Here is a 14,791-nt window from a genome sequence, read left to right as displayed (position 1 = left end):
AAACATTGCGTAGAGGTGGAGTTGATTATCTTAATATTTGATGTTGGGTCATTAAGTTTAAAATGCTCAATCTTTCCTCAATGTTTATCATATGTTTTTTTATTTTGCTTTGTACAGTGGTATGATGAGGCTCTTGATCAGCAGCGATAAAAACAAATTGAAACACTTGGGATCATCTAAAGTGAACAAAATCTTTCAACAGAAAGAGTCAAAGCAATAACTCAAAACCAGGTTGGGTTTCATTACAACTGCTGTGAAGTAAGAAAGAATTGTTTTGTGCTTTTCGATTCGTCATTATGCTTGATCTGTGCGACAAAAACACTTACAAAACTTAAATTCTAAGTTGTTATATTCTATGACAGTGGTTCTCAAAGTATGGGTCAAAAATAGGTCACGCTATGGTGATTCAACTTTGCCCAAACGAACTATTACTGAATTAAGTAAACACAAACGAATTTACTTAATGCAGAAATAAAGTCGCCTCACTCGACTACGTTGTACAGTAAAATGAACCAATCATTACAACATACAGACAATAGCCTTCTATTTTTACTGTTACGCATATGACGATTGTAACGTCATAGCACGGGAAATAATAGTACAAGTTAATCTTGCTTAACTGAACGGGAGATGTAACAGTTAAAGGATGAGTATTCGTACAAGGAAACATTTTTCGGCCAAAATTGCAGTCCGTCTCGTTAATACATTTTTTGATGTTTAAGGCTTGGGTCGTGAGATGTTCATAAAACCCAGATTTGGGTCGCGGTCAAAAAAGTTTGAGAATCACTGTTCTATGAAGTGGATAATTTTCTCATTAACAAGTGCTATGTTATGGTTTCACATTACATATGCAATTAAATGGATTTCTGTATTACCATGCGGATGTTTTTAGTTTGCAAAAAAGCACATCTGTTTGTGTTACGCCTTTTCTCGGTTCTGCTGTAATAACGGGCTGTCAGTACCCAATATAAAACTTGTATTTATAAGATAAAAGAGTAAAACGATAAAAGCAGCGCAGACACACACTCGCGACACAACCACCGCTCAACACCAGCTCCAACTCCAACTCCAACTCCAACTCCAACTGCCGGCTTCTCAGCCGCGTGGGGCCACGTCCCCTCGACAATTCGTTACAGCGAACACGACATATAGAAATATGTTATGACGTCATAAATAGGTGACAAAATAAAAACGTAACACTTCCCCCGCTACATGTTGTTGTGCCCCCTGGTACAACGCTAAGCAACAAACAGTATAATGCATGATAAACCCATGACTCTGATAATAAGAAATTTTTGTGTCCGAATGAACTGACATAAACGTTTGATACAGGTGTAAACATAAAGTGAAAAATAGTGAAAGCAACTTAAGTGCAAAGTAAACAAACAAACAAACAAACAAACAAAGAGTGATAAACAATGAACAATTTGTATAAATTTCGAATCACATAACGACATGAAACAAAACAAGCGTGAGAGAAACAAAACAAATGTGCAACAAAACAACTTTCTTTTTGAACTTTAATTGTTAGGCGACATAAAGGAAGTGACTTAACTAAGGTGACAATGTAAAGTGAAACATATTATTGGAAACACATCAGAATGTAATCTGTAACAAAAATAAGATTGGACAGAACAAGTGAAAATACAATGTTCCCGCTAATACTACGTAATAACACACAACAAAACATTGAGCATCGCATGTGTCAAGTATAACAGCACACATATATGGCGCTCAAATCAATACACGAATCATTTGTTATTTGGCTGCGTATCTAATCGGGGGCTGGGTAAAATCGTAGCTGTGTTGTCTGACGACTCGGTCTTTCTTTATAGGTCTGCCGTGCCCTGTAACGCCCAGGGTGTTGTAAAATAGGAGTCGACTGTGCTGTACATTTTTCAATTACTTGTTTGAGTGCGTCTCGTTCTTGCTTCTGCAATGCCTTCTGGGGAACCCAAAGTTCGCTAAGCCGCTTTTGTTGTTCATTATTTCCCAAACACGGTTTGTTTTCAACTCTTGTGTCTGTCACATACTCGGCTGCTGCAATATCGTCAAAACACGCTTCCATGCTCTTCTCGGTCACTTGCGTTGATTCGGAAAGCGTAACGTCAGAGTGTAGCGGGCACGGAACTGACACTTCGGTTTTTGGTCGAATAACAATTGGTTCATTTCCGGACAGCGTCATCAACTTGTAGTTTACCACACAATTTTGGTTCTGTAGAAACTCCAACTCCAACTCCAACTCCAACTCCAACTCCAACTCCAACTCCAACTCCAACTCCAACTCCAACTCCAACTCCAACTCCAACTCCAACTCCAACTCCAACTCCAACTCCAACTCCAACTCCAACTCCAACTCCAACTCCAACTCCAACTCCAACTCCAACTCCAACTCCAACTCCAACTCCAACTCCAACTCCAACTCCAACTCCAACTCCAACTCCAACTCCAACTCCAACTCCAACTCCAACTCCAACTCCAACTCCAACTCCAACTCCAACTCCAACTCCAACTCCAACTCCAACTCCAACTCCAACTCCAACCCGCGTGGGGCCACGTCCCCTCGACAATTCGTTACAGCAAACACGACATATAGAAATATGAATACACTGTTGCTGCCAGGCATAACGTATTAACAGTAACCCTGATGAAGGTGTTTCGTATGGGACATCGAAACGTTGGCATATTACAATAAAAAAACTGCCGGAAGAGCTAAAAATTCTGTTAATATAGAAATATGTTATGACGTCATAAATAGGTGACAAAATAAAAACGTAACATTTGTACATACTAGTTTTGTTTTTAGGTGTTGCTAAAAATTGTTACACCTGTATCCTCATGCATTTACGCCTCCAACCACTATACAAATTTTTTTCTATTTAAATCAAATGTATTGATTCATTAAATAAATGTATTTTGTAGTTTTAAAGGTTGGTGACTCTTGGTTGGCTCAATTACCTGTGTTTGTATGACAAAATTTTACACAAAACTAAAAACTCACTTGTAACCATGTTTATATTGTTTAGTTTTAACTTTTTAACGCAAGCAACATTTTTTCCTTTAACTGTCTTGTTCACCTAGTGGTGTAAATATTAAATTTATACTTTTTCAGGATCCATGGTTAAGATTGATGACAAATGTGATTATATCCGAGCATCTAATAATCAACATAGAGTTGCAGTTTACGTGTGGAAACTCGTTGGTTTGTGAAAATGCGCAGATGGTTGTGTTTGGTCCAATGCAACTTATAAAGGTTTGTTGTTTTTGATATTAACTAAAAATTATTTTAAACTTTAACGGCGGTCCAAATGGCAAAGTTCAAAATACATCGGAAGTTTTGAAAACTAATGTAAATACAATTGTAACCCAGTACATCTGGAGAAAACATTTTATTTTTACACCCAAGCCTCATCACTTCAACAAATGCTTTTTGAGTTTTTAATTAATTGAAAAATTTGTCAAACCTGCAACTTTCTTACCAAAAATAAACTCTGCAATTACTACAAATTCTTTGTTTTTTTAAGATTTTACCTGGAAAATGATGTTCTGTGAAAAATATCCCAACAATTTTGAACGTAAGTTTTATTTTTGCATTTGTACAATTTTTGTTGAAAATTATCAACAAAATTCAGCGATTGTGCACAAAGGCGAGAAAATGAAACAGTAATATTATTTACAGTAAAAAAGCAAATTTCCTTACAATAATTCTGTTACTGACAAAACCTAATCACTTGTTTAACTTTGCTTTGTTGTTTTGCAAATTCCACTCACTTATTGCAATCTCTTTTTCTCGTCGTTCCTCAGTTAAATCCTTCGCTGTTTTGTAAACTTCGATTGCTTTTGTGAAATATTCGACTGCTTCTTTGATTCGTGAAGTATCCTCGCAAACAACACCAAGATTGTGCAACAAGTCACCGTAGATTTTATACTTTGAACTTTCGTTTCCGAACTTTGTTTCCATAAGTTCAAGTCCAAGTTTTATTGTTGTTTCCCTCGATGCCAAATCCCCGATGTAATCTTGACTCAGTTCAATGTTATTCAAACACCGAACTTCCCATTCACATCGAATTTCTTCGTTTATTTGAAGGTCGCGGATTTGCTGAATCATGTCACGCATCAGTGGGATCACGTGATCGCGCACGATTTCTACGTTTTTCGACTTCGAAAATAAATCAGAAATTTTCATCAAAAGTTCGATTGTTTTTCGAATTCCCTCCGCACACACCACTACATTTTTCGCTACAGCGAAGTTGGGATTTTTCTTCACATAGAAATCTGCGGCGATGCTGAAAAACAAAATGGCTTCCAAATATTTGCCTTCATTTCTGAATTTTGTTGCTTTTTCTTTCAGTTTTTTTGCAGTAGGTTCTGGTTGACCTGAGATTGACCTTGAAAGTTGTTGTTTTGTCCCTTTTGCTTTGTCATACTTTTTTGTTTTTAATAAACCAACATAATTTTGTGTGCGTTCATTGATTTCGTCAGTTTGATCTGCAGGGACATAAAAATGAAGTTTTTATTTTAAGTTTCTTGAAATAAGAAATAAATATAAAAGCATATGAGCCAATAAATGATAAGCTGCAGACAGTGCACACTGTTTCGACCTATAAGGTCTCATCAGTGCAGCTGGTGACGAGAGATCGGCCGCATTGGCTAGTGTAGCCATCAAACGGCACTCCAGTTTGTGGTGAGCAACAGGGTACAACCCCATACATCACCCAGTCTGTGCGATGCCACAACTGGGCATACAGCACAAAAGAAACTGGCTCACAGTGGCCAAGCAACTGCTTGGGAACCAAAGTGAAGTCGGCTCAGTGTCACAGTATCAATGTAAAAGCATATGAGCCAATAAATGGCTACACTAGCCAATGCGGCCGATCTCTCGTCACCAGCTGCACTGATGAGACCTTATAGGTCGAAACAGTGTGCACTGTCTGCAGCTTAAGAAATAAATAGAAACAAATTATTGTATTTTGACACTGGTTCATGTAAAGCAGAAGTTTTTTCGCAATCAATAAGTGTTTATTAGTGCTAAATGTCAAATATTTTGATAATTAATCTATTTTAATATCTAGTCGATAAAAAAAAAACATGGTAAAAAATTAATTGAAAAAGTACGCTGATGTTAGTCTGTAAGACGTAATAACTAGGTTGTGACGAAATAATGCTGCAGTTGCATGTTTGCTTTCGTTTTGCATTGGGGGATTTTTTCTCCAACCTGGTAACTTATTTCAAACAAAATTAACCTGTCATTTTTTCCCAACAGCTCCGAGCGCCATTTATTAACAGTTTTTGTTGTTGTTAGTTTTTCCATGTACGAATATAACCAAAACAACAACAAAAATTCCTTGTAGGCCCTACAAATTCTCAACGTGTGCTAGTTTGAAACATATTGTTGAAACCAAACGTCCCAAACTTACTTTATTAAAATATACCCATATGGACAAAGGTCGTGGTTTAATTAATAGATATTTTGTAGGTCAGACATAAATAACACAAAATCAACTTTTGATTTACGCTGGACGTAACGTTTCTTAACCAATATTCTAACAGTATACTTGTTGTTTTGTTGTAGTCTTTTTTCTGTTTTAACTTGAGCTGCGCCCAATTGTTGTTTGTTGTACCTATTGTAAGTTGTACCTAATTGTACCTTATATCAAAAACGGTCACCGACTCTTTCAAATGAGAAGTTTATGGAGCAAAAGCTAAAAAAATGCATCTGACTCGAATACAGGGTATCGTATAGAACAGAGGTGGGCAAACTACGGCCCGCGGGCCGCATGCGGCCCGGCAAAGGAGCTCATGCGGCCCGCCAAATGTTGGGAAATTTTAAAGAGAAAGTTACCGAGCAACGCTGAATAGTATTATAACCACAGGCGTAGTTTTAAATATCGGGGGTGTTTACGTGCATTAGCCTGCTGTTTCTGCCACGTTATCATGCAAATATTCACTTGAAACAATTTCATCGTTCGATAAAAGTAAAAGCTATTCACGTTTTCAAATACAGCCCACTTTGTACTGTTGACGCCAAAACTTTGGTCACATCGGATCAAGTTTAGGTCGTTGCAGTACATTGCAAACGGACATTAAACACGGGTTTAGAATCATTAACACACACCACACCACACTTAAGATGGATACTAAATGCGGCTCGCTTTGTTTAATGTTGGCGCAAGGAATTTATTAACAAAAAACGTGGTGCAGCCTATGTTGCAACAAATGCTTGATTATTTTTGAACAATTACAATTGTAACGTTTCAACCAATGTTTGCGCAAACAAAGTGACAACAAACGTATTTACACATAGCTGAAAATATACTATGTTAATATTTAGAGCTAAATCAGGGGTGCACAACCTGCGGCCGTACGGCCACATGCGGCCGCGGAGACGAGTTTGTGCGGCCGTGACCATGTATGTTAAAATACATGTACTGGCCGTCGTGACGTAACAAAAACTATTTTGCCTAATATTTTGATTTTCAAACTGCTAAAAACGGATTTCGTGAGACTGAAAAAAAGATTACCATCCTAAGAACCACATGCGGCAGGCTTTTTATCCGTTTGTTGTCTGCAAACATTGCAAAAAATCAGACACGGCAATCGTCACAATACCGATTATGACGTCATAAACAGTTAGCTCCGTTCGGTTAAACTTATGCACCAAGTTAGAAATTATTAATCTAACCATTTTAAGCGGCTTTGTATGGTATATACATGAATTAAACCCACTTCTTTACACCAGTTATTAAAAAAAAAAACAAGCAAGCAATTGGGGGGCCGTTGGTGAAATACTATGCGGCCCCCTGAGATTAAGAACTTTTGAATGCGGCCCTTGCGCTGAAAAGTTTGCCCACCCCTGGTATAGAAGCATGCTTAAACTCGGGCCCAATAAACGTTCCACCATTTCGCAGCCTTGCATATGACTGGAGCCACGTGGTTGCTTACTGTGAAAGCGATTATCGGTGATGTGAGCGGAAAAACTTCGCAAACCTGTTTTCATTTTTTCCAAGTGGTAAGTCGCTAGTGGTCGCTGCAAAAGCAGGCTTTGGTTGATATAAAGAATAGAAAGAGTAGAAGTGAACTTGAGTGGAAGTCCTTTACATGTCAGGCGAATTCTGGTGGGTGATAGGCATTAAGTCCTATGCGCAAAGACGACCTCTGATGCCGAACAGATGCTGTCACAAGAACCACCGTTCAAATTCCAGGAGGAACCGTCCACTGAACAGCCAGGTGTCAATTAAGCCCAGGACAACCTCTACAAGGAAACCCTTGTAGTAACAGTCCTGGGTTTAACATCATGCAGCTAGATGTGGAAGGACTTACTTCATGCAAGTTTAACATCATCGAGCAGCTTGCCAATAACAACAAAGTCTCGATAATCCTACTCCAGTAAACCCATCGGACAATTTTGGACAAGCTAACACTTAGTAGGGGAGACCGGGGATACTTCGGACGCGGGGATAGTTCGGACCAGGTATATGACGTCACAGTAGCGCATTGTAATATCATTTTTACCAAATCTTCATGCTTCCATTACAAAGAAGCATACTGTTTGGGAACATGCGTAGTTCAACCGATTAGTAAAAATAAACAAAGTTAGTTTAAGAGGAATATCTACTTTTTAAATTTTTGGTTGTAAAGGTATAGTTTGGTTGCTGCTAGCCGAAAGTAATTCTTTTGTGGTGGACGTCGTAGTTTAGAAACAACACTTCAATAAGCAAACGTTGATTTTGAGCAGGAGGTAAACAGGCGGCCATGTTTTTGCTTTTTTATGTCGCCACGTGTATGGGGATACGTCGGACAACATGTCCGACGCATCCCCGGTTGAAGTAAGTGAATTATATTGTATGCTCACAATAGTTTCAGATCATAAAAAATATGGTAAGAACGTTTAAAAGAAAGACCACAGGAGAGTATGCTTCAAGCGACCAAATGAAAAAAGCTGTTTTGGCAGTTATTGAAAATGGATACTCGTACAGACAGAGTGCCATTGAGCACGGAGTTAATCGCTCAACCCTATCAGATTATGTCCGACACCATAAAACATGTGGGGCATTGACCTGCTATTCTCCTAATTTTAAACAGAAAAAGATTTTAGCGAAGAGCAGAAAAAGTCGTTGGCAGATTACTTGCTAAACTGTTCGAAAATGTTTTATGGTTTGACTCCAAAAGCGACTCGCCGATTGGCACAAGAATACGCCATCAGCAATGGCGTAAAAGTCCCAGAGTCCTGGGTGACAAACCAGACAGCAGGAGAAGATTGGCTTTCCGGCTTTTTGAAGAGAAATCACAACTTGAGCATAAGAAAACCTGAAGCCACGTCTTTGGCTCGAAAGATGAGTTTTAATAGATCAAACGTCGAAAAGTTCCAGACTAATTTGCGCGAACTTTATGGAAGATATCATTTTACGCCGTCGCAAATTTTTAACATTGATGAGGTACTTTTTTGGTTTTATTAAAATGTGTTACCTATAGTAGGCGATTCTAAGTGAACCCTTGCATTTAGACTGGAGTTACGACTGTCACCAAATTTCCAAAAGTTGTTGGTCAACGTGGGGCAAGCCAAGTTGGCCAGGCAACGTCCAGGGAGAGAGGAGAACTGATGACCCAGGTTGGCATTATTGGCGCGAGCGGCGTTGCACTGCCTCCAGTTTGGGTTTTTCCAAAAGTGAGACAAAACCCAGCACGCATGCTATGTGGACTTGCAAGTTGACCGTTGGCGTTCGCACATAAATCAGGATGGATGACATCCGAAAATTGTATTCATGTTTTGACGTTTTACGTCCAGTTCACAAGATGCTCGCAGGAAAAGAAGGTATTGCTTATAATGGATAATCATGAATCACACTTAAGTGTCGAAAGCGTTAAATACGCCAAAGATAATGGGATTGTTCTCTTGACGCTACCTCCACACACCTCTAACAAGCTGCAACCACTTGATAAAACGATTTTTGGTCCGTTTAAAACCTTTGTCAGCCAAGGTATTGATGATTGGATGATTGCCCACCCAGGTCAAGTCATTTCTATATACAGTATGATCTTCCCAGAATCTGCATACAATCGTGGGATAGAGCGGCGACCAGTCTGGATTTCTGTCCACCGGTATTTGTCCTTTCGACCAGAATATTTTTTCGGACGACGATTTCTTGAGCTCGTTTGTTTCCGATCGTCCTGATCCGGAAAGTTGTGCTGAAGCGGCAGAGAGTGGTCTGTAATCACGGGAAACTTCCCTTCCACATACAGAAGCGTCCACTTCACGTGCTAAACCAAACGAAAAGAGTAGCGATGGAAACACTGTGCCCGGGCCGTTCAACATCCCGTGTTCAGTCCATGACTCGCCAGAATGTGTCAGACCATATCCCAAAGCTCAACCACGAAAGAAAAGGTCAGAAAAAGGAAGAAAAAGAGGCCGATCATTTATCGCTACCGACACGCCTGAAAAAAAGCTATTAGAATGAAGGAAAAACAAAGGAACATTAAAAATGTCACGTTTCAAAACAAGAAAACATCGCTGCGAGCAAAACGAAAAATTTCGAAGGAAATTTCTTCCAGTGATGAATCTTTCACCCCAGAAAAATCTCTATCAACGGATGAAGTGTGTAGTGAAGGAGATATTTCCACACCCACGCTAAAAGAAAAAGCTGATGTGGGAGACTTCGTACTAGTAAAATATGATGCACATGGCAAGAAATCATTCTTTTATGTAGGCAAAGTGGTCGACTTTGAATACTCCGATGGAGAGGAAAATGAAAAAGATCTTGACATAAAATTTTACAGAAAGAACCCCAAAGCAGTGAATTCATTCGTTGAGCCGCTAGTGGAAGACATCCACGCCGTGGAAAGTAACCGGGTTGCCATGGTTCTGCCAAATCCCGTATCAGTCGGGGGATCCAAAAGGCAAATGGGTGTCCTAAGATTTCCCATCAACCTTTCCTGTTTAAATATGTGCTAAAGTACCAGCCTAGAGGACTTGCATATCAGATGATTCGTTATAATTTCGTTTGTCGTTTTTACCAAATGTGTCGAATAAAACAAAAGAACGTATACTGTCCGAGGTGACCCCGGCCATGTCCGACCCCGGTACCGGGGCAACATCGGACACTTGAGAGCCTTAGGAATTTGACCTATTACATGCATTTTTAGTTTGCTTTGGCAAGCGAAACTCCTACCCTTTTTCGGTAAAGGATAACCCTTTACAACAAACTAACATTTGAATTCATGTGACGCATCTAAAAAAAATATTAGCAATTTTCAAAAAAACGTCCGAACCATCCCCGGTCTCCCCTATTGGCCACTCACTGGCAGGTCGGCAACTCCGTCAAAGTGTCACATTTGCTGCAAACGTCATCGCTTCGTAATTGGTCAAGAACGGAACCTTTACGGCATCGATCTGCTCGTCATCACGACTCGTGGCCAAGGAAGTGTCAGCCATACGAATGGGCGATGGACCGGACGTCAAACTTTTTGAAGAAATCACCACGGCAGAACTGGCTGCGGCCCTTTAACATCTGAAGCTTGGTAAAGCATCGTGTCCAGATCAACTTAGCCCAGAATTTTTGCTTCATGTCGGGACCGCGCTTAAATTATGGTTGTAAAATTTCCGAAACACCTGCCTGCGTCAGCTTAACTAGGATTTCAAAAATCTGGAAGGAATCGACAGTAATTGCAATCTCCAAGCAAACAAACCTCGCACCAAAATGCAGCAAAGAGCTACCGCCCAGTCTCTCTGCTCTGCATCCCATGTAATGTATTTGAACGCTTGGTTCACGCCCGCGTCGATCCAGTCATCGACCGACAACTCCCCCAGGAGCAGGCTGGTTTTAAACGCGGTACATCCATTGTGGACCGAGTCATCCTACTGACGCAAGATCTTGAGGAAAGCTTCGAAGCGAAAAAAAGGCTGGTGCTGTTTTCCTAGACCTTACAGCTGCCTACTAAACAGTCTGGCACCCCGGCCAGGGGGCTACACGTAAGTTAACCTTCAAGACTTATGTGAGAACACTGGACTTTCACCCACTTACCTCGGCGTGCAGCTGGATAGGTCACTTACCTACCGCAAACACCTTGAAACCAATATTTCAACAGTATAGTGGTTTTACCCGACCCATTGATGAAAATCAATAAAAACGGTGATTTCGAGATTTTTATCTTTTGCAATATATGACAACGACAAAAAAGTCTCTTCGCAGTGTACGTCGCTCACACAGGGGGCATTTATGACGTCAACTCAAATTATAGGATTTCCGCAAAGTTTGTTACGGCAATTTCGCTTTAATTAATGATTTGATTGACAGGGTAAATTGGCAAAGGCAGGGTAAATTGGCAAATGTGGAATTCCTCTGAGATTTTGCAACAAATTAGTTACAATTTAAAAATTAATTGGTAGTTAGGAGTTAGCAATGCGTAATTGACAACAAACTAATCGACTATTCATTTGCTTGAACCAAAATAGAAACTGGTTAGCTGTTAAGTAAGGGCAACAAAAAAACATTATGTTTTCAATGATAAGCTCCTTAATGCCAGCACACAAGATCCAAAGCACTTTGTGCAACGTGTAACTTAAAGACTGGTTTACCTGCAGGTTGCTTCGGTGATGTTTTGCTAAAACGGTCGAATATTTTTTGTAACAATCTTGTGGGGCGTTTCTCGGAGCTTTGTCTGGTGGGATCTAAAGAAAAAAAAAGTTTAGACGACAAATCAACAGTTTTTGCAGTTTACATACAATAGTATTTTCAAAAAAAAATCATTTTTCGTGTTCTTCAATACCTACATCAAACCAAACAGATTGATTTTTTTTTCTTTTACTCTCGTCTTTTGCGGCCAATTCGTAAACTGTGTTATTCTATTTTGATGTATACCTTGAATAAACACTTGTATACACGAGTGTCATTGAAACACAGGCAACAATAAACATTGTATTTTGAGGGTAAAGCGCTAAAATGCCCACATACGATCATTTTGTGCAATGTGTGACGGTGAGATTTTTTTTGCTGGTTGATGCGTAAATTTCTTGCCCAGTTTGCAATCTATTCTTACCGTTCTTGCTCAGTTAAATTACATTAATATACTAATTCGATGCCAAAACTTAGATTTAAGCAACAGTATTTACGTTACAATTTGGTGTTACTTGTTTTGTTAAAAATTTCCTACTTTTTTTTGTTAATATTGTTTGGTTGTCCTGTCACGAAATCGTTTTAAAATGTCACGTTTCCAGGGCCTATGGCAGGATCTACTTCAGACAACTAACAATCACGTGTTTGTGTTTTGTTGTGTTTTTACTCACTGACTACTCATTAAAAAAACAGCTGAAGTTGGGGTCATTGGAAATCCGTGAGTTTGGTATTGGTTTACCTGCGGGTTGTTGCGGCGATGAGCTGCTGGAATGGGCGATTTCCTCTCGTGGTGCGGTACGTCTTTTCTCATCAGCGTCTCTGATCGAATCTAAAAAAACAACATAAACTTATGATGACATAATATTTAACAAAAAACACTCATCCAATGCAAACAAAACTGTTGCATCGCAAATTACTGTTTTGTCTATCGGCACTTTTCTATTGTGTTTAATCCCTGATACTTCCTTTACAAAACCGTCCGCCAGTTTATCCATCCTAATCCCGTTGAAGTAACTATATCCTGCTAATTGAAGCCAACAATGACTTTGTTTACAAATAAACTGTTGGAACCTTGTGTGGAGTGTTAGCGGGAAGAAGCCTGTAGTTGGGACTTGGTAGGCGCGTTTTTGAATCTAATTTGAAGCACCAGAGTGGACGTCTGTGCCCACCAGGAGCACTGAAGTAGACGTTACGTTCGAAGTTTTCGAAACGTTTTTGTAAACGTTTTGATTTAAAGTCAAGCTATGCCTGGAAGCGAAGGAGGTCAATCTTTTTTGTCACCAATATCTAGACGCCAAGTAGTGCTGAAAAAACATGCAGCACCATCAATGATCCAACTGAAGCACGACAAAGAATTACCTAATGAATGGTATAAGACTGCTCAAAATGCAATCATGTACAAAAATAATTCATTGGTTAATTCTGTGTCCAAACGTATTGAAGAAGTTTTAACTTTCTTGATAAACACGTACTCTAAGTTTTTAGAGTGGATACCATCAGATGAAAGGCGTGATGACTTTCAATTACAGTTACAGGAAGTCAGTCATTGTAAGAAGTAAATGGAAGCAAGAATTAGTCAGTTTCAAAAGAATTTCAAAATTCAGGTTAGAGAGAACATTGATGTTATTTTTTTTGTCATTTGTGACATCTCCAGTTGCTGTTCGTACTTTCCGGCTGTGCAACAGGCCTTAAGTGCTAGGACGCACTCTTTCAATTCTACTTATTTTACAGTAAGCTCTGTAAAGACACAGAAAAGTGCTTCGTCCAGTGAAAGCGGTTGGAAGCAAAAGTTTGTCGTGAAATGACTCGAGTGAGATCATTGCATGTTGTGAAAACACTAAAACTTGTACATGAAAAACAACTACTTGAACCTCAAAGTCAAAACACTAGCAGCACAGTGTAAAATTAAAGAAGCTGAAACAAAAGTTAAGATTTGGGAGGCAGCTTCTAATGCGTCTCTAGAAGATGTGAAAGTGAGTTTAAATGAAACTGATATTCCGAAACCTTTTCATAATAGTCTTGCAGAAGAAAATGAAGTTCTATTGTTGAAGCCCAACACGTCCAAGTACACCTTCCCGCTGGACAATGCTGACACAGCAAACCCATCTAAAGCAGAAACTATACAAAATGAATGTGCTGTTGTGCGTGGAATAATGACTGCAGGTGTTGATGCAATGTCTACACCAAATACAGATTCCCTGAAGTTTCATGGGGAACTAATGGATTATTGGCCATTTATTAGAAGTTTTATAGCTACCATTGGAAAGAAGGCACCTTCTGATCGAGTGAAGATGAACTATCTAATGAATTATTGCAAAGGTAAAATGTACTCATTAATGGACCATTGTACAGTTATGCCACCTGAATTGGGATATGTTCAAGCTCAGAGCATTCTATATGACAATTTCGGAAAACCATACATAGTGTCAAGAGCCTTTGTTCGCCAACTTACAAGTGGTCCAAATCTTAAACCAGATGATTCTGATGGTTTATAGCAGTTTGCTACTTCACTGGGCAAATGTCTTTTGATTATAAAAAGTTTGGAAAATTTTAGTGATCTGACACCACTGATAGGTTGGTTGAGTTGGTATTGAAGTTACCATACAGCTCACAGAACTTGTGGATACATCGTGTTGCTGCTATCCTCCGAGAAAGGGACGAAGAAACAAACTTTCAGCATTTAGTGGGGTTTGTTGAAGAAGAAGCAGAGATTGCCAACACTGTTTTTGGAAAACTGCTTGTAGCTCGCAAATGAGAAGAAAGGAAGCGCCAAGACAAGCCACCCAAGAAGAGTTCTGTTCACACAGTTGTAACCAAGATGAATAAAGCACCCAAGTAGACTAGGTTTACAAAATCAGCTTCGTAATGCTTGTTCTGCAGTCAAAGTCCTTTGTTGACTGCCCTAGTTTAAAGAAAAAATCTGTTTCAGAAAGAGCCAACTGGTTTCGTAAGAAGTATTTATGCTTCAATTGCCCAAGTCCTGGTCACATTGCAAAGCAGTGCAAAGAAGCTGTTACTTGTTCTGTAGAAGGTTGTGGAAGAAAGCACCATGCATTATTGCATTTGCCCACAAAAAGTGCATCAGCCATAAAAAATTATGATGCAAGAAATGAAAGTTCAACTGTAAGTGATGTGCCTTGTACAGGAAAGGTTTGTTGCAACACATCAAAGAATGGAATGAG

General features: G+C 39.4%; 2 protein-coding genes across 2 annotated transcripts; one reads left to right on the top strand and one right to left on the bottom strand.

Moving 5' to 3' along the window:
• Positions 1 to 3,725: 3,725 nt before the first annotated feature.
• Positions 3,726 to 5,250, bottom strand: LOC145212176 (uncharacterized). Its single transcript, XM_080080216.1, has 2 exons — positions 5,244 to 5,250; positions 3,726 to 4,488 (listed from the first exon to the last, which is right to left on the bottom strand). The coding sequence occupies exons 1-2, from the start codon at positions 5,248 to 5,250 to the stop codon at positions 3,728 to 3,730; spliced, it is 768 nt and encodes a 255-aa protein (XP_079936342.1). The 3' UTR covers positions 3,726 to 3,727.
• An 8,209-nt stretch (positions 5,251 to 13,459) lies between these two features.
• Positions 13,460 to 14,104, top strand: LOC145212174 (uncharacterized). The gene has a single exon (XM_080080215.1). The coding sequence runs from the start codon at positions 13,460 to 13,462 to the stop codon at positions 14,102 to 14,104; it is 645 nt and encodes a 214-aa protein (XP_079936341.1).
• The last annotated feature ends 687 nt before the right edge of the window (positions 14,105 to 14,791 follow it).

This window comes from Phallusia mammillata, chromosome 2 (genome assembly GCF_965637545.1).
Source record: "Phallusia mammillata chromosome 2, kaPhaMamm4.hap1.1, whole genome shotgun sequence".
NCBI classification, from domain to species: Eukaryota; Metazoa; Chordata; class Ascidiacea; order Phlebobranchia; family Ascidiidae; genus Phallusia; species Phallusia mammillata.
Note: the sequence above shows the minus strand (reverse complement) of the source record. Positions and strands in the feature narration are given on the sequence as shown.